This window comes from Protomyctophum bolini (assembly GCF_963924005.1).
Source record: "Protomyctophum bolini genome assembly, chromosome: 6".
NCBI lineage: Eukaryota > Metazoa > Chordata > Actinopteri > Myctophiformes > Myctophidae > Protomyctophum > Protomyctophum bolini.
In genome coordinates, this window is record NC_137867.1 from 28,162,193 (window position 1) to 28,183,064 (window position 20,872).

General features: G+C 41.5%; 1 protein-coding gene across 2 annotated transcripts; it reads right to left on the reverse strand.

The window, feature by feature from the left end:
* Positions 1–2,854: 2,854 nt before the first annotated feature.
* On the reverse strand, positions 2,855–20,020 carry LOC308316817 (tetraspanin-15). Of its 2 annotated transcripts, none has more exons than XM_080765605.1 (8): positions 19,730–20,020; positions 14,031–14,216; positions 12,929–13,003; positions 12,020–12,115; positions 8,975–9,091; positions 5,768–5,818; positions 4,698–4,823; positions 2,855–4,207 (listed from the first exon to the last, which is right to left on the reverse strand). In XM_080765605.1, the coding sequence occupies exons 1-8, from the start codon at positions 19,814–19,816 to the stop codon at positions 3,869–3,871; spliced, it is 1,077 nt and encodes a 358-aa protein (XP_080621731.1). In that variant the 5' UTR covers positions 19,817–20,020; the 3' UTR covers positions 2,855–3,868. The 2 variants fall into 2 exon arrangements, with proteins under 2 accessions (XP_080621731.1, XP_080621730.1); XM_080765604.1 differs by having other exon boundaries at positions 5,765–5,818.
* Positions 20,021–20,872: the final 852 nt, after the last annotated feature.

The window sequence follows — 20,872 nt, forward strand, 5'->3', positions numbered from 1 at the left end:
TTTCTAAGGTGAAAAAAGGCAATCTTGGTAACATGATTAATGTGTGAATTAAAATTCAATTCAGAATCAATAATGACCCCCAGGTTCTTTACTGTACTGTTACTTTCTACAGTCAGGAGTCAGTTTAGGGATAAGGGACCGATCTTGTGCACCACCTTACCCCTTATCCCTTTGTTTCACTAATTTTTGAGTGGTGCAACCACTCCTATAGACAGCTATGTGTGTCTCTGGGTCCCTGGGTCTGTCCCTGGCTGGCTGGGTCTGTCTAAGCACGAGCCCTTGACTGGCTGGGTCTATCCGAGCACGAAAATTGCTTTTGGTTGGTTTTCACAACCAAGTTGACACTGTTGCACAGTATAACACACACACACACACACACACACACACACACACACACACACACACACACACACACACACGCACACACACACACACACACACACACACACACACACTCTCGAGTAAAAGTAAAAGAATTTGCCTTGGAAATGTACTCAAGTAAGAATAATAAGTATCAAAAAAATTGGAAAAAGTAAAGTACAAATCCTCAGAATCTGTACTTAAGTACAGTATTACTGTCCACCTCTGGGTAAACCACACAGGCTTCCTCATATTGCCCCAATTAAATGTACATCTCACCTCAATCTATGCACTCCAGCATCGGCTATTGGTTTTGTGCCTCCAAATCCCTGAGCCTATTCATCAAGAGATGAGTGGCTGCCTGGAATACTTGGGAGATGATTTGGTGTAGTGGATGTGCTGGGAGTGGGAGGGGGTACACTGGGCTGCAGAGTGGTAGCTACAGGCTGCTCCTTTGATCATAATCAAACCATTCATGTCATTCATTTTTAATATAATCCATCCAATCAAGCCGTGTGAGGCTTGATTGGATGGATCTGCATACATCATGCACTCAATCCTTTGGGTGTCATATTGGCAGCGGAATTCCATCTACTCAGAATTATTCCACCTGCTGCCTCTTGATTAAGGTCATAACATGGTGAGAGAAACTGAGGTGAGAGTGCTGGTAAGTGGTAAAAGGCATTGTGTGTGTGAAAGAGTGGAGGAGAGATGTCTAAGACTCAGGGAAATGGAGTGAAGGGAAGAACTTAAGAACAATTTAATGTATTGGTCACACTTCAACAAGCACTTTCATAAAAACACTATAATTTTAAAAACAATACCCTACCCTATAGTCCTTTTACAGTGACTAAGCATGTGCAAATTTGTCCATTGGCTTTACTAAGCCATATTAAATAATCATCTGTTCTCACACCAAGAAATGTGTATACTTTAAATTAGGGATGTCCCGATGAGACATTTTGGCCGTTATCGATATCCGATATAATTAATTGCTGTTATGGCCGATAACCGATATTACCGGTCGATATGATCTCATTCTATATTGAAAAATTATAATAATTTTGTCCATTCTGAAAAATACATGTAACAGGGTGTCTGCACTGCAGGCTTAGGCAAGTCAGTTTTAACTTAAATACCTTTTATATTTAATATTGTGAGCTTGTAGATCTGTTCAAGCTGTTACTTTAGGCTTGTTTATCTGTAAAGACAGACCGATTAATTAATCGGTCTGATTGATTAATCGAACCGATGCCGATGAATCTAAAAACAACTAAAATCGTCCAATACCATTATTACATTGAATGTAAGAATAGTAGTACAGTATTGAGAATGATAGCAATGATGGCAGTGATGGTGGTATCAGGGGTAATAGTTTTAGTAATTGTTAATTCAATTTGACCTATGATGATTATGGTATTAGATATAGGGGCCTATAAGTGATGATGATGATAATGAGTAATAATGATGACAATGATAATGATAATAATGATGGTGAATAGGTTAATTATAATAATGAATGATGGCGATAATGATTATTTTTCAAACTAACTTATATGGATCCTGGTATATCTATACAGTATATGGTGACATGGCTGTGGTATTGTTTCTTGTCTATTGATTTGTGTATTTTGACTATGGTAATTATTTGTTTGGATTGTTTATTGCAATTCCTTCTATTTTTGAAACTATTTGAGGAATTTTGCTTTTGTTGTTCGTAGGATAGGCATTTATTTTATACGCTTTCAGCTTCAGCCTATTCCTTTTGACCACCTCCAACTACAGTATGTTATTGTGTTGATAAATAATTTGTATTGTTACGGTTAAGATGATCAAATTAACTAAACAAAAAAACCTACTGTTTCAAAATATAAATGTATTATCTATCTACAGTATGACATTAACACAGTACAGTCCTGTTCTTTCAGCTATTAATGCACTTACCTTTCAAATACGCTTCTACACCTTTCAAAGAATATTTTAAAACCAACTCTCAAGTCCATGACTAGACCATCCTCCCTTTAGCCGTACCACTCATAGCCAGCTCTCCATTAAATACAGAGGTTCTATACTCTGTCTGGAATACACACATACTGTACTTAATAATTCCTCATCTTCACTCAGTAACTTTAAACATACATTGATGAATCAAGCCTCACTTGCATCTACCATATAGTTTAGTCTTACATCTGCATACACATGATATGAATGTGCTGCAGACATGCATACAGACTTACAGATCCACAAATTCAAATGCACACATCACTGTTTTTTTCATTGGCACGTTTGACTGTCAAGGTTTTAGCCTCCAGGAAGACACCCTAAATACAAAGCTAATGGAAGACATCACTGCACATGACAACCACACCAAGGGGTATAATGAAAGTCACCTCATAGACTGGAGGGAAGAAAATACAAAAATCACAGCACGTCGGCACTCCATCTTTAAAACTATAATATAAAACTTAATAATTGTGCGAATAAATAAACTAAGTAGACAAAGTCAGCTTTATTTACGAGGACAGTAGTGTCAATACAAGGCAAAAGGAGCTAGGGGAAAGCTCAAACAGTGCATGAACTCACATACAAAAAAAAAGAGAGATCCCATTGTAGCGTTTTGATTCAATTGGTACTGTTGGATTTTTCCCTTTCATTCTTTGAAAGCTGTAAATAATATAAAGTTTCAGGAAAAAAACAACCCACTTTCATGAGGGCTTAATTTCTTTTGTCTCCATCATATTAATTAATATATAGTACAAAACATGCATCCCATGTTATTCCAGAAGAGCCAGTCTTACAATGTACACCGATTGTACAAAATCTAACTGCAGATCATAGTTTAAAAGAAAAAAAAAACATTTTACATACACATCCTTCACAGACGCTGCACGCTAAGACGTATTTGGCTATTCCTATTATCTCAGACATGGAAAAACCTAATTTCAAGCTACAACATGTTTAATACACCAAATATTACCGTCTGATTACAGGGCCATTTTCACAACAGCCTGAGGTAAGCTTTCAGCAATTGAGACATAGCTCAGATTCATATGCTAAAAAATAATAATGATATCTAGAATGTTATGAAATAACAAAAAATATGAAAATTCCTCTCGATTTAACGGTCAAACAAGAGACACATTACTGTACTTAAAAAATATGTTTTTAAAGCCACTGTTGCTTGTTCTCCACAATTGTTGTAAACAAGAGAAAATGACCAATAATGCCTCAATCAAAAGTGCCAGAAAATTACTTGAAATGTTTTTTCAAAGCCACTGTTGCATCATCTTCTTCACAATTGTGTTGTAAACAAGAGAGGATCACCGATAATGCCTCAATCAAAAGTGCCAAATTACTTGTGATCCCTTTAAATTAGAATGAATTTATCTGATCCCATGATTGACAGGCTCAGTCATTATTAAGTAGTAGTGCAACCTGACTCCTTCCACAAATGCAACAATTAACAACAATAAAACCAAACTAAAACCAAGGAAAATTAAAAGAACATTCAATGTTCCCTTTTCTGCTTCCGGCCAATGTCTATCTCGTCAAGGCCTGTGGCTGATCTGGATTCCTGCAGCTCTCGCAGCTGGGCATGTGTTTTTGGCTGCTTCTTTTTCAGTTTCCGCAGGTGGATATCAATTGGATCCAGCTCAGGTTCTGTGGCGGGGAGAGGCAGGTAGCCTCCGTCCCGAGGCAGGCATAGGCACCAGCCAGCACCAGCCAGGTCCAACTCGCTGTACTCAAAGCCAGCCCTCTTGAGCACCTTGAAGTCCACCATGTCCTTCGATTGGCTCATGTCAACAAGGAGGTTCCAGAAAACACAGCTCAGAATGATGCCCAGCAGCTGGAGAAGAGGAGAGCTCTCATTTTAAACTTTGTAAATGTTCTATTTGTTGTTTTTATAGAACTAGCCTAACAAATAATGATGAAAAAGAACATACTCAAGAACAGAATTGCAGCAACGCATGGACTTTGTTGTCAGCAAATACAACCAAGCCATTCGAGTCTCAAATAAACTACAAAATGTGGTAATTGGATAGACCTCTTCAAACAAATACAATTATTAAAAACTGGATTCAAAGAAACATGTTTTGGGGAAATTAGAAAAGATACAACTTAGATTGTATGTCCTTCCTGCTACAATATTAAAAAGAAACTTCCAGTAATGCTGCCAAAACACCCCAGCCCAGGAGATGCCCATACGTACATAAATTAACAATTTTGGCAGACATATTGTTTCTGGGAGGCTGTCAAATGCAAATTCACTTTCAGAGAGAACTTTCTAATGTTTAACAAGTTCAATTATCAAGGGTGTTTGATTGGACAGACATTACCTGTGGCAACCCTATTGCACAGCAGAGTGCAACAGTGATTCCAATATTATCACCCATCCAGAGGTTGACAGCATGGATGCAGCCACGCACATGAATTAGTTCGTCTAGGGTCTCTCGCTGATGCTCCTGCAAAGCCACAGCAGAGAACAAAATGTCTTTAATTTCATACTCGAATTCAACAATGCCCCATCTCCTGAAAATCTAAGTGGTTGAGGTTGAACTCTGAAAAGATCAATTACTCCAGCACAGCTGGTAGATGATGAATGGAACAGACTCTTTTGAGAGTTTAATAAAACATGACTCATATAGTCATTATTAAGTGTACAAAATGGAACTCTACAGATATCGAATAAGACAGACATATTTTAAGCTTGTTGAAGTGATGCAGAACTTTGGTAGAACCATGTGTTGTATATTGTAAAGCATTCTGTGATATTCTGTGGCATCATCTAAGATTAAATAAAATCAAACATGACAGTAGCATCAATACTACTGTACATGTTTGGCAAAAGAATATTTGCAAGTATACTGTACATCAATGCAAGTCAACATTTTATCCTTTCAGTGTGAGTATTGTACAGGAAAGCTTCTCATGAAATCAACCTCAACTCTTGTACTACTCTAAACCTGTTTCACCAGGTACAGTAAATGCAATGAACTACCTGATAGAAAAGAAAAGAGTTTCAGTGTTATTGTTTCAAATGTATTTCCTGCTGTTCCATAGTACTTACAGCCAAACAGAAGAGTAAAGTAGAAAGAGAACATTACAGATTTTCTGTGAAATATGAGTCCATTGGGGTTTTATGGAAAATGACAGAAGCATGTATACTAACTGCTAGTTTGACCAATTGAAATTCTCTAAACATATTTTTCATTTAATCGTGTCTAAGCAGGTCTCTGCCCTTGGCCTTAAATTGTCCTGTAATATATTTGCAAAAACAAATTGACTTCTAGTTATGAAAAAGTTAATAGAAAAAGAGAAGAAAAAGTTGTCAGTCACCGCTTGGTGACTGACAGGTAGTTTCGCAACAAATACAAACAATAATCGTATATAAATTGAGTCTTACTACCGTTTCATCAAGTGTCTTGTGGCCACACAGAGTGTTGATAACTTCTCCCACCTGCACAAAGGACAGAGAAACAAGATTATAATTTGCACATTTAAACATACACACATATAAAGAGGACCATGAGTAAGACAGTGGGATCAGGTGTACCTGACTACTGCCATCCAGAGCATGAAGATTGAGATCCCATATCCGTTGCCCGTTATGCCCAGTTCTATATTGCTTCATAGGCTTACGGTCTATAGCCCATGGAAGAGAGATGTGTTGCTGCCTTGAAGTCTTGATGCCGTTAAGGGACAGAGGAAGCTCCTATATTCGTAATTTTCGGGCATCGTCCCGGGTAAAGGCAGCAACGAAATTGGAGCCCCTAGAGTCCTAGACAATGTTCAGTCTCTCTAAACTATTTGCATATCTCCAGGGTATGCGTTGAGGTATTATGCGCGCGCACACGTAGGCATGCGTGTCTTCAGCTCTTATTAATTATCTAGCAGAGCTCCAATGCTCTCATTGGAGTATGATTTGTGAAGGGTGGAACAGCAGAGATAAGAAGCGGCATGGGTGCTGCTGGCAGCGAGGGACCATACATTTAATTTACCCCACATGAAGACATTCTCCAAAGCCCACGCCAATACCTGTGAATCAGGTACTGGCATGGGCTCATCTCACATATACAGTAAGTCCCTGTTGGCTGTAGATAATGAAAGGTGCAGACAACACATACACACATGTAGTAGATAGCTTCTGTGTTTGGTTTTCAGATAGTAACTTGCGGTCAGTAGTGAGGTCTATTGGAACAAAGCTCAATGAAATACGTAAGCAGAGATATTGGTTGTCTTACTTGAAAAGGACCTTACCACCATTGTCAGAAATAAAAATCTAGATATATTTCCCCCCTCTCTTTAGATTGCTTTTTATCAGGGTTTCCCACAGTTATCTATTATCCCAAGCACTTCATCGAACCAACAGCAGAAACTTTAATATAAATACATTAAATAAAATGGCACATTCAGAAATCCTGAAAACAGGTTGTAGGTAGCTACAGTAAGTAACCTGCAAACACAGTATTTCAGGCCACATCTGCTGTTGCACTTGCTGTTACAAGGCAATATAAGTATTTTGTTGGGTAAAACAAAGGATTAAAGCTCTATATTCTGATAGTAATCATTTCTACAGTATTGCTACATACATAAGTGTTCAATCATGAGTCTCACTGTCTCCCCAGCGCTTTCAAAATCTGACAATACATCTTCAATCAGGAGTACCCAGCTTTATAATGTTCCAGTTCCAATTGTGTGTGCTCACGTCTGAGTCATCACTTCCAAATCCAATCACTAGTTTATCCTGTATCCTGTATACGTAAGTTCTCTTTTCTGATTGAATAAAAGTGGTATCACTATCTGAAGAAACACTATACTGTACGTATGTCAATGATTGCCATCAGAATATAGAGCTATTTAACACTTATTTTAATGTAAAAATATTACTTATTGCACCTTTAAGTTGGGAAAAAAGTAGTACAAGCTAAGAAACAAAATTGGAACTGTATAATGTCTTCTGTATTCTAGTCTGTGCAGCCCGACTGCCTCTCATCCTGCCTTGGCCCATGTGGTTCCATTGCTGGCTAATTAACGCTTGCTAAATTGGTTACAGTGAAATGTACAGAGCTCAGTCACAGGAGGGGAATCTGGAGACATGCGTACCCAAAGAGAAATGAAGGAAGCAAAACGAATCGATATGCTGACCAAGTTCACCCATCTACTTCTCTCTCTTTACTTTTTGTAAACTTGCATCAGGGAGTGTATAGCTACTGTGTACTCTATGAATCCTGGAATATAATTTCTGCTAAATTAAGCTTAATCCCTTGTCTAGTCATGTTAATGATATACATATATCTGTCTAAGTATACGAAACCGTATGTACACAGAACAATATTCGTTGTCCTCCTCTAAAGGGGCCCTGAATTTCCGGTGATTCCGGTGGACAATTGAATGGTAGTCTGTGCCCCAGCTGTTCTTGAACCAAACCACAGACCTTCTTGCACATCGTATGTGCAATATCTGTTATGAGCACCCCATTGTGCTGTGTTAAAAAAAAGAAATAGCACAATATGTACAATGATGATGTTTCGCATTATCATTCTAAACCTACTATGTTCTTGCATACAGCTGAAGAAAGTTGAACAAATTGCAGATTGAGGCTTTAACTTTAGCTTTTATGAAATATCCGAAGCAATTAGGGTTTTATGGAAGAGGTTTCTGAACATCAATCTACAATTTAATTAAGGAACAGAACATTCTTTCTATTCGGTTTTCTATGGTTAAGGTTCCTGCCCAATCAGAGGCCCATTGACTTTAATTGTAAAATGTACCGGTATATTATTTTTATAAAACACATAAATTAAAATTAGCGGAGGTACTTCTGTGACCTACCGATTGGTCCAGAGATGAGCTCAGGACAGACATACACACAGACTGATCCTCTTATAAGATGGTTAGACGCTCTGCAGGAGGCTAGCTGTCTATAAGAAGGTAGGTCTGTGTGTTGGTATGTATCCTTGTGTGTATGTCTCGCAAACCACTGGACCGATCAGCAACACATTTTTTGTGTGTTGCCAGTATACCTTTTTCCCTTAAAAGGGATCGTGACATAAAAAAAGTTTTTATAATTTTTCTTCTAAGCTCAATTGCACAAAAACAAATCAGAAGATTTTCTGTGGTCTGGAGTTTTCTGGCTCCCTATCCCCTATCCCTAATGATGCATCTTTAAAAAAATATTGCTGCAAGGTTAATATTAATGGGACAATACAAAGCATCATATTTGAAAACAAAGTTAACTAAGTTACTTGAAGTGTACTTGAAAGTGTGCTCTGATTTTCCTGTGGACTGTGATGTCCACAAATCTCATATCCACTGAATGTTCAAAATTCAGGTTGTGTGGGTGTGATTAAAATACAAATAAATTAAAATGAATGTCATGAAAGCTTATTTCATCACTGTCGCTGCTGCTTGTGTTACATACATATTGGTGACTTCTGTGGCACTGGTGAACCTCTGTCAAGGAAAATTCACTTTCCCCAAACTAAAAACCAGGTTTCAATTTCTATAAATTGATATTTAGCCTTGTTCGTATTTGTTCATGTGCTACAAGGTTCTACTAAATGTAAACATTGCTTGTTTGTTGTACATGTCATGGGTTTGGTTTAGAACTCACCTTGCGGCGAAGGCAGCAGGTATATGGAACCCCACAGGCCAGAGGCCCGGTACCATTGCAGAAGTGGTACTGGTTTACCCCCCAGTCCTTATACTCATCCCCTCCACAACATGAAAACTGGGGGAGGTAAAATACAAACAAATAGACATTTAATATTTCAAGTGTATGCACCATCACCAAATTTACCTGGCATAAGTTGTGAGGTATCGCTCAAATACCAATTTCTGTCACGTCTGCCACACCTACCCGGTCTTCCTCCCCTTCTTTCTAATTCTATCCTCTATTATAGGAGTGGAGACAGAGATGCAGGAGAGGAGGCGGAGGCAACCACAACCTATCAGCACTACTATAAAGCCTGGTTCAACCCTTCACACCCTGCCAGATCATCCGTCTCTGTTGGACCATAGTCAGTCTTGTTCCACCACCCGGGCTAGCAGTATCTTTCCACCTCAGTGTGCTATTCAAGTTACTTACCTCTACCCTCCTGTTTTCACAGTGACCTTCTACCATACCTGGATCCGGACTCTTGCCTAGTTGCCTGCCTCTCCTGCCTCTGCTCTACTCCTCATGTTTGGAAGGATAATTATAAATAAATCTATATTCTATACTGCAACTCCATCTTGTCTGTCTCCTGTCTGTACCTGGGTTCAAGCAATCATATGACAATTTCAGTCAATAAAACATCTACTGGTGCACAAACTTGGGCACATCATCCGTGTTATTTCCTGGAGTCATTGATTGTTTTGGTTCTTGCAACAGACACCCTCCTCCAGGTGACCAGACCCCGGCCTGTGTCCAAGTGGCATGCTACTGCCCCCACTGTCTCTTAGTTGGGGCTTAAGGTGGCAGGCTCTGGGCACTGTGTTTTGCCTTCGGGCCTGGCTCCTGACCCGAGTCTGGCCAGATAAGTGTCTTATGTGTGTTGCGTCGTCGTTGCCTTTGGGCATCAAACCCCTCATTAACTATATCATAATAAGTTTGTGATCATGAAAAGACATACGCACACTTTAAGTTTAAAAACTGAAATAAACTGTGTTAAAAGCTTCAGAAAATTACCCAGAAAGCAATGTATGCAATGTTATGGTAGAACACATCTGAAGCTTGCTTCAATGGCAGCTAACACCTTGGAGATTTAAAGAAGCACTTCAGAGCTGGTTATCATATTCAGGCAAGGACATAACAGATCTGCGCCATTTGATGGGTAGACATCACTAGCCTGGTTAATAAACCAGACTAATATCGCACGGACCGCGGGATATTAGTCTGGGGAGGCTCAGCTTGGATTTCATTTCCAGGGCGGCGGGTTGAAACATTTTCTCTTTGACGCAATTGGTCAGAGCTACTGTCAGTCAAAGGTCTCAAGCATTGAAAGTCACTGTACCAAAGCCCGCCCATATTGCATACCGTGTCCCGATTGGCCGCCCCATTTCTCTGGTGTAGGAAATGGGCGTACAATTGAGCCTCTCCAGACCGTAATCCGCCGATTCGGTCTAGTTTATTAACCAGGCTAAGACATCACATCCTATCAACACCTTCATGATGCTCCTTTTTAATCAAACAGCTGGATTCCCCTGGTCTCCACAGTCAGCTGCCAACGAAAGCTTGAGCGGCACCAGCCAAGCTTCCGTTGGCACCAGAGCCCAAGCCAGCAACTACCACTGCTCACCCATCTCTGCCTCCAAAATGTTTTACAGTATTGGGAAACCCGACCCCATCCTTGACCCCAATATTTGTGTGATTCTATCTGTATAATAAAATTATTTCTCTGTTCTCTGACTGACTGACTGACTGACTGACTGACTTTTGAATGCACAAAAGGTAAAAGACGTGGGGTCCAGGGAATGAACAGTGGCAACACTCAATTAAACAGCATCTTCTAAAACCTAGGTGCCGAAAATCCAATCAATTGCCTACTTTGTCAAACTGACCCCAGAATAATAGACAACTATCTCGATCACTACCACTGTGTTGCCCTTCTATTCCTCTTTTTTTTATTGGATTCCTCTTTGTGGAAACCCTAAGCGGCATACCCCTGTGAAGCTGAAAAGACAGAAACATGACTGGTTGCACCAATAAGTGTTGGATGATGTGACATGGAGGGATATTCTTGTTTTGTTTAGTTTTTTGGCATATTGAGTTTATTTTAACTTCTGGGGAAATGTATACAATATAAACAGATTTCAGAGTGTTATATGAAGAAGTAAATCTAACAACTCTAAACGTACTTGTTTGTTCAAAATATGCAATTCAAACTCAAAGGTCTGGTCGTGTCACGAGCATGCTGCTGGAATTGCATAGTGTGAAGTTGTGTGCTGTCAACTTCACATAGGAGTTCGATGTGGGATATTTAGTATTTAGTAGATGAAATATGCAGTGTAAAATGTGTATATCACGTCTACGTCCATCACACACGGTGTGCTTAATCTGTTCTTTTCGGCGAGTGACACAGCTAGGCTTTATGGATTTGGTGATACCTATGACGATGTCAAAGCTTGATGGAAAAAATGCTGACTGTGTAAGCACTGTGCAACACCTTATGGATTTGAACATGATGGCGGTAGTTAATTGAAAAAGTGACCAATTTAGGTAGAATACTGCTGACAAGTTATAACAATGTTCTTCAATATGGCACAGTGCTAGCCTAGCCTCGCATAGCCAGCCTTCACCTGCCTTTGCAATGCATATTGCCCCAGGCAGATTAAGTCTGGCCCCTCTCAATTGTGCAAGGACTTCACAGCTGAAGTGGTGACGAGCCAACCAGATATAAACAACCTGGAACCAGGCTATAACAAACCAGGGCCCAGTATGCAAATATGGGGTGGGACACTGAGAGGGACGAGACTAATATCCATGTAGTGATATTAGTATCGCTGCGGGAGGCTAGTGCAGTGCCACAGCTCACTGGCCAGACCTTCTTGCTATTTGATAACAGTCACCTGCTGGTTGCCACCGAGATGTATGCAATTGAATATTATGAAAAGGCATAACAAACCTCATTAGAGCTCAGCAAAAAAGTCATGTGTATTAGAGAGAATAACATCATACTTTCTGTTGTATGTAATCCAAGATGTTTTTGAAGTCCAGGTCATCGTAGTAGTGCTTGATTCCCTCTCGTATGCTGTTCTGAAACATGGCAGATGTCTACACACAGAGAGACAAGGAAGACAAACCAAGAAAGATATATAAAAGAGATGTAGTGAGTAGTACTAATCATTTATCAGACTAACATACTGTACTGACAGTTTTGTCAGAGTTGGAGACTATGCGCAGTTGGAGGGATTACATCGTCTCACTGGCCTTGGAGCAGCTACAGTGCATTGTAAGTGTCTGGAATTTTCTTTAAGTTTGTAACTAAATGAATCATTATGCTGCGTTTATTTCCATCACTGCACGTCTATCACTCATAGCAAGGGCACATCTTTCTAATTTCCTAGTATTAGTGAAGAAAAACCTCAATTGTTGAACGAGTGTTGTTACCACTTCACTTGAGATCAGATGGATTTTACCTGCAATTAATGTGCGCATGTGCATTGTTAACCTACCTAGGCGCCTAATCCAAACAATGTGCCCCCTAAATAACAAGGTATCACCTGCGCCTCACCGTGCCAGCAATAAGACCAACTTGGAGCAGGTGTTATTATTATGGTCACATAAAGTGCTAAATCTGTGCGGAAAATCGCGTTGTATCATGATCACACCAGACCACACCTCAATTTAAGACTAATTCACTCCCGTACTGAATCAGGGCGAGTACACGGAATGTGCCCTGCGAACTGCGATAAGCGGTACTGCGCCACATTGCAGATGGCACCAGGCGGACAATAGGGCCCCATGTGTCATAGATGTATCGGTGTGTTTGAGCATGGGTGTGAGAAAGAAATGTAAAGTCTGTGTCAGTGTGGCTGCATTAATAATCAAATTGTCTGCATACACAAGTTAAGAAGATACACTGACCTTCTTCTCAAAGATGAGAGCGATAATCAGGGCCACCGCCTGAAGAAGCAGCAGCACACACAGAACACACAGGAACTGTGGACAGAGATAAACTATAGTCAACACTAATACATGATGACCATAAGTAGCAGATTTTACACACCACACACACACACACACACACACACACACACACACACACACACACACACACACACACACACACACACACACACACACACACACACACACACACACACACACACACACACACACACACACACACACACACACACACACACACACACACACACACACACACACACACACACACACACACACACACACACACACACAGTTTTCTTTGACGGGTGGCTGGCATCTCCCTTAGAGATAGGGTGAGAAGTTCAGTCACACGAGAGACTAACCGCTGCTCCTTCGCCTGGAAAGGAGCCAGCATAGGTGATTCGGGGTGACCGCATGTAATTCAGACAGGGCATTAGTCCGACATGCGTCCGCACGCCATTTGCTCCCGTGCTTGCGGTTATGGTTAGGTTAGGAGATGAGGTTGGTTGTCGGACCAATGACTAGTCTGAACAACGTACTGCACCCGTGATTCGGGCATCTGGTTAGGATGCCTCTCGGGCGTCTCCCTAGGGAGGTCCTTGACGCACATCCCACTGGGAAGAGACCCCGGGGCAGACCAAGGCGCAGTTGGAGGAAACACATCGACTCACTGGCCTTGGAACGTCTCGGAATCCCCCAGGAGGAAGTCACTAATGTTGCTCTGGAGAGTGAAGTCTAGAGTGCTCTGGTGGAGCTGTTGCCCCCACGACGCGACTGCAGATAAGCGGTTGAAGATGGAAGGATGGATGGACACAATAGTGTGGAAACAACCATAATATGCAACTAGTGTTTTGTTATTAGTGTCATTTATTCTGCACCTGGCTTTTGTTGTAAACAGCACCTTGTGTAGGTACAGTATGTGCAAAGAAATATACTGTAATAAATGTAGTATAAGTAGTTGGCAGCACCCGTGACCCCCCTACTCCACCCCACTGAAAATCACTTCAAGCACACCTGCATACAGTCCCTCCACCCTTCCTCCTCGTCCATCTCTCACCATGTGTAGCAGGGTCTTGTTGTCTCTGAGGGAGCCCACCATACCGACGAGCGACACGGTGAACATGACGAGGCCCAACAGAATCAGAACCACAGCTGGTGCCAAGAACACCCCCTCCAGGGTGCGGTTCTTCTGACGCTCCACCTCTGCATACACCCCCACACACAGCACGCACAGCCCCACCAGCTGAGAGAGGGAGAGAGAGAGAAGAGTTCACTTACATTTACAGTATTTAAAAAAGGGGGATTCATCCATCCATCCACCCATCCCTAGTACTGTATGTCAAGGAACTCATTTAGGATAATAAAATCGATCTGCCTCTGACTATCCACAATGTCTAACATCATTGTGTATATATTGTAAACACTAAACAACATAGAAATATTGTTCCGTGTTTGACAAGCCAAGGCATATGCTAATTTAAGAGAGTGAGAGACGGGGAAGAGGAGACAAAATAAGTGAGCAGATAGCATTTCACTCACACCTTTTCCATTTTTCTTTTTTAAAAGAGTGGGGGGACCAATCCCTTCATCTATATTGAAACAGACACCAAGAGGATAAATAAAACACAGCACGCGGAGTCAGTTCAGTCAGTCAACCTCAACGGGGGTTCTTGCCATGCTCAAAGGCTCATTCTATACTCAAGGGGTTAACATGCTGCATTAATATGTGGGCGTGTAAGTGTGTGCAAGTCTCACACGTCATTCGCCGATGCGGCAGTCAGCTGACCAATTGGGCAGGCTACTTAAGCTCACTAGACTCCATGCTCTTCCTGCCTTCCTCTGCTCATGGTTCCCGGTTGTATGTGATGTTTTCTCCCACCACCACCACAGGACCACCGGTGGGCTCTGCTATTTATGCTCCCCATGAGGGGGTTATTGTATATCTATCTCCCTGCTCTTATGTTTTCTGTTGTTGCTTAATCGTGCCGAGCAGGGAGAAATCCAGCAGAGCCGAACGCCAAGTCAAATATCATATGCACACTCGTTACTCATTCTGCAATAAATATTGGTTAATCTATTCGTGAGTTGTCTGACTGGAACTGAGAAATAGTGAAAAAAGACAAGAGAATAGACTCTTGCAGGAACCCTAAACCAATCCCAAACCAGCATTAGGGTTGCAAAATTGAACCAATCAACATTGACATTGACCTAAGTCTTGCACACGCACGCAATCACGCACGCACGCACAAGGGCGAGAAGCGACCCCGCCTGTACTGGCCATATAATAAGGAGCATGTCTCGAGTGTACATGGTTTAATGAGGTGAGATCAACATATGGAATGTCAGAACAGGTCAGCTCCATATATGGAGATCTAAGGGTGGTAGCGTGAACATTCTCTTGAGTGTACAGGGTTTGATGAGCCGGGCCTTCATTTTCAGGCCTGGTGAGAACTCTAGTTTCCGGGCGCAGCTGCACTAATAACTTTGGGGCAGGCCCATCTAGAGTTTGAATGGACAGGTATCAGTCAAAAGGGAGTCATCGCCCAGGCGGTGGCGTAACCGTCTGGGCACCCGACTGGTAATCCAGTCGCAGTGTGCCGCGGGTTCGACTCCCGAGCCCGACACGGCCTTTACTGCATGTCTTCCCCCATCTCTCTCCCGTTTCCTGTCATCCCTTCAAAAAACCAATAAAAGGCGTAACCCGCAAAAAAAATATCTTAAAAAAAAAGAAAAGGGAGAAATCGAAGATGAAGTTGCTGCCCAATATTGACGACATCAGGGATCTCCATATATGGGCTTAATTGCGACAGCAGATCACGATTTACTATGACATCAGATGTCATAGTGATGTCACGAGACCTGGACACCATATATGGGGGCTTTCCCATGTATGAGGATTTTGAGTGATACACAGACAGGAATTACACGGGAATTACACGTTATCATAGTAGATGCGACCTTTGTTGCAACAAAGGCTTTTGTGGGACTGAAATCACCAACACTGACCAGTACTGTAAAAAGAGCACTCAACCACTCCATGCATCACTATCAAGAACAGGTATTGGAAATTAACTCACATTAGCAGAAAATATTATCACACAAAGCAACAGGGAGTGTTTTAATTTGCACTTGTGTAAAGGCATACATATAATTTATTAAGGTAGGCTTTCCCCGTTGACCATCCCTATAAAGCCTAGCAACTTATTCTTATCATAGTTCCTGTTAACCGCGTTAACTAAATTCAACAGCCAACAGTAAACCTTAATTAAATATACACAGCTGGCTCACAGCCAAATGGACGGAGCTTCTGTCTGTTCATCTTAACAAGACTATCTTGTAGTAAATCACCACACAATTAGGTATGACGATGGAGTGGATCAGAGACAGAGAGAGAGAGAGAGAGAGAGAGAGAGAGAGAGAGAGAGAGAGAGAGAGAGAGAGAGAGAGAGAGAGAGGCAAGGGGACCCAGCTGGGATTGATAATCTTTGGATGTTCTGGAGTCATACTTGATAACTGCTTCAGGCTCAGGGTACTACATCCCTTCCATGATCTATGGCTTGGAAACGGGTGCCACTGACAGAGGAAGCAGAGCAGGAGGTGGCAGAATTGAAGATGCTATGATTCTCATTAGGAGGGACAAGATAAGAAATAGTGCCTATGATAGAACAATGACTACATTAAAGCAAGAGAGGCAAGGTTTAGGTTTAGGACCTGTGCAGAGCAGGGGTAACACTGAAGATGGAGCTGCCAGGCAAGAGAAGAGGGAGGCCAAAGAGGTTTATTGATGCGGTGAGAGAGGATCAAGGAAGATGCATAAAACAGAAACAGTCAGATATTCAGTCTTTCTATGCCAAAGAGTGAGAGGGAAGTAAAATATTTTCAACCGAAAGAAGAAGAAGAAGAATATTTCTATGGCAAGAGAATGAAAAGTGAAACCTGGTGGCTCAGTTACTGTATACCATTTGGTCCTTGTTGTGAGTGTGAGGACTCATTTTCAAATCGTGCTAAAAATAAATATTTTTGGCATAATATAAGGGTGTCTATTGTGCTATAGGGGAGAACGGTAAGATGAGCCAGAGGGTAAGTTGAACCATCCCCTTTATCTAGAAAACTGTGTTGTCATGTGACCTTAAATCTAGTAAGCATTTATCATTTACACCTGGCTGTAAACTTGTGAAGTTGGGAAGCACATGGGGAAAGTAGAAAACATTATTTTACACAAAAAACTGTTTTTTGTGTAAATTTACCCAGGTCTAAAATGTAATATGTTCCTACATGGTGGTGTGTTCCTACATTTGCCAATGGATAGAACCATGTGATTAATTTAGCAAAGAAATTGTCTGAAGTGTTATTCTATAGTCATTTTTTTCTAAAATGGTGGCTGTGCGTTAAATTAACCAAATGTTCAGGGGTAAATTGAGCCAATTTCTTTAATATGAATCACTATTCATATACAAGTTTGCAATATTGTATTAACAACTGCAAATATTAAAAGGTTCTGAATAACAAACTTTTTTTTTAATTGTCTATTTAAAGAAACAAATAAATAAGACTATTTTCCTCTTAAAAAAAATGTATCCCACGATTTTGTAACCCAGTTTTTCTTTTTCACCCAGTGCCAATTGTCTAATGTAATCCTGGGCGCTACACTTCCTCTGCCAACCTGGGGGGGCAGCGGACTGACCTCATGCCTCCTTCTATGCATGAGAAGTCCAAGCTGCTTCTTTTCACCTGACAGAGGGGAATTTCCCCGGCCGGACGTAGCGCGTGGAAGGGACACGTTATTCCGACCAGTTCCTTTCCCCTCCATCAGGCGCCCCGGCTGGCCAGGGGGAGGTAGTTTTAGAGACCAGGATTACGGCATGTTTTTGTGAGGGTATCTACCCTAGGGGACACGGGGAGAACATGCAAACTCCACACAGAAAGGCCCTTTCGCCAACCCCCGCCTCGGGTATGGGCACTGATGACACGGAGGAGGGAACACGCCGCCAGTGCCCACAGCGTCCCCAGCGGGAATCGAACCCAGGACCTTCTAGCTGTGAGGCGACAGCACTACCAACTGTGCCACCGTGCCCCAAATAAGACTATTTTCAAAAGGGAAAAGTGTTATTAAATTATTTTCGATAAGTGAATACATTATCTATTCAAGTTTAAACTTTTATCATAAATATATCATGTGGTTCAATCTACCCCTTACCTGGGGCAAATTGAGCCACATGACCACTTTTTTAATAAGTCATAATTTCATGGCCCTTTGTCATAGATGCTTACTCATCATTTCAATTGATAGAAGTTATCCTGAAATAAGGGTATAGATCTTTAGATTTTTACTGCCAACTCATTTTGCCTTGCTTCCAGGACAACTTAAGCAAAAAATGGCTCATCTCACTCTGTTCTCCCTTACTTTTAGTCTGGGACTCCACAAGAGTATGTGTATGATTAAATACCGGTAGATAGAGAAAGGAGGAGTGAGAGATTCAAAGACAGAATATCATCATTGGGGCTAGTAGTAGTAGTTGGGGAGCCACAGGCCCAAAAGCTCAACTAAACGGTTAAGGATTCAACTGTGATGTCATGACATACTTATTATTTGTGTTTTTTCTATTCACTTGGTCATAAGGTCCACAGAATGAGAGGTCTGCTCAGTCTACAGTATATGGGATGACTCACTCATCTCCTTGATAGCCAGAACCCTGAACCCAAGCGGAAGAAAAACATTTTCATCCACATCATAGCGACTCTCTATACTGGGTACCAAATAGCTGCTTTTAGGACAGACCATGAATGTTATGTACAGTAGGCCTACCTACCAAAGAAAATAAAAAATGTGTTCTGAAAAGGAAGGTTTGAAGGACTGAAAGGTCCTGAAAAACGTGATCTCAAAGTGTGTTGCTGGATATGATCTTTTTCAGAGCCACAGACGACCTCAGCTGACATTGGCAGGCAGATGGTATCAATTTCCCACGCTACCTTAAATCAACCCTTGGGTCAATTATAGCCTTAGATTAGATGATGCCGAGGATAACTCCAACTCGAAAACCACCTGCATGCAGATTTGACAAACAATAAACCCTTAAAATTAGGCCAAGTCAGGTTGTTAGGCCAATCAGATAGCATCATGATCACACCGCTCGCCGCCTTTCCATGTTGACATTATTCAGCAGTATAATTAATCTTGGGGCTGCTGTCAAATAACATTCAATATGAGGCATCATGTCTATTGTGCATTTGTGTTCCGTCTCTATATAAGTGAAGACAACACATCGATTCAACAATCGTCACCAATTTGTACCACGCTGGGTTTTTATTCGCGCTATTGTATAAATAATAACATCACGACATGAAATGCTTTGATTTGAATGTCCAACAATGGCAATTTCAGACCTTTTTTGGTCGACAGAAAAAACCTCCCCTGTAATCATCCCTTTTAGATGCAACGCCCTGGCTGGCTGTCTGCACCACCATAGAGAGCCCTTTGTCAGCATGCCGTTTACCGGCTTAATACACAATGAAATAGATCCATTACTGTCCGATTCATTTGTGTTTCCAAAGAGATCCACCACTGTCCGTTTGTCTAAAATGAGATAATATATTATTTGATAGATAAATAAATAAATGGCAACACTATAGCCGATATTCGCTAGCACGGCCAGGCTACCACGGGAGGATGCTAATGATAAATGCAGTTCATGGCTGTTGGAATAATAATAGTGTTGAAAGTTAGTACTCGTAACAATATAGGTTAAACAGACTTACCGAGAACAGCATGGAGTAAATATTTAAAGTGAATTTGATGAAATAATAGAAATGGTTCGTTTTCCTCATGTCTGAATAGGAAGGCATGTCTGCTAAGATTAGCTAGGCTATAGCTAGCTACCTATTTTGCGTGCTCTACGTAGAAAAACAAATTAGACAAATTAATCCAGCTTTGTAAGAGCCAATTGGTATGTAACATATATCTGTCCTTATTCCTCACATTCTATTGGGTTCTTATGTCCATGTTACGAGCCCATACACTTCCGTGCGGCTGGGCTATCCACGCACGCTTTGTTTTGACTACATTCTTAAAGGGACAGTTACCTATGGTGACGCTTGACAGGTCCGTTCTACACACGAAGAACCCAACCCGAACCAGAAGCAGAGCGCATAACTCCGCCAGGCTGGGCTACTAGTCAGAGCTAAGTAAAAGGCTTCTTCAAATGAGGAGCAACACAATCAGCGGGTTTCTCATGTGAACACACAGATGGCAGGCAATCTACACCTGCTTCAGCTGTGTGGTTGGTTCAATGGTTGGTTGGTTGGTTCATATAACTAACCAAGTTAGCTCTCATCAATCCGTTTAGCATACTTTAACTAACTAAAGAAGGTGAATGGGGCCAAGAGAAGTCACTAGATAGTTTATTTTGTTATTCTTTTTCATCATCTGGTCTAAACCACGCCTAGACTGGATCACACAGGCGATTTAGGAACACAGACCCTTTTCTCCTATGTGGAAAGTCTGGTGACACGAGGTTACTTATAGCTCAGTTCATGTGCTTCAGTACCATGGACACACTGGACAACTCACCTGTCCACTGTACCTCTCTGGACAGCTCAAAGTTCATGTGGTCCAGTGCCATGGACAGCTCTGTCCATGCCACCTGTCCACTGTACTATGTGGTCCAGCACCATGGAGCTCACCTGTCCACTGTACTATGTGGTCCAGCACCATGGAGCTCACCTGTCCACTGTACTATGTGGTCCAGCACCATGGAGCTCACCTGTCCACTGTACTATGTGGTCCAGCACCATGGATAGAGCTCACCTGTCCACTGTACTATGTGGTCCAGCACCATGGACAGAGCTCACCTGTCCACTGTACTATGTGGTTCAGCACCATGGACAGAGCTCACCTGTCCA

Bases quoted from the DNA above. Each gene is read 5' to 3' on its own strand.
- LOC308316817 (XM_080765604.1), bottom strand. From the start codon at position 19,816: ATGCCTTCCTATTCAGACATGAGGAAAACGAACCATTTCTATTATTTC. The intron at 9,092-12,019 runs GTATGATGTTAT...TACCTCCCCCAG, and splicing joins TGGATTACATACAACAGAAA to TTTTCATGTTGTGGAGGGGA. The intron at 4,208-4,697 runs GTAATGTCTGTC...CCTCTTCTCCAG, and splicing joins GTGCAATAGGGTTGCCACAG to CTGCTGGGCATCATTCTGAG.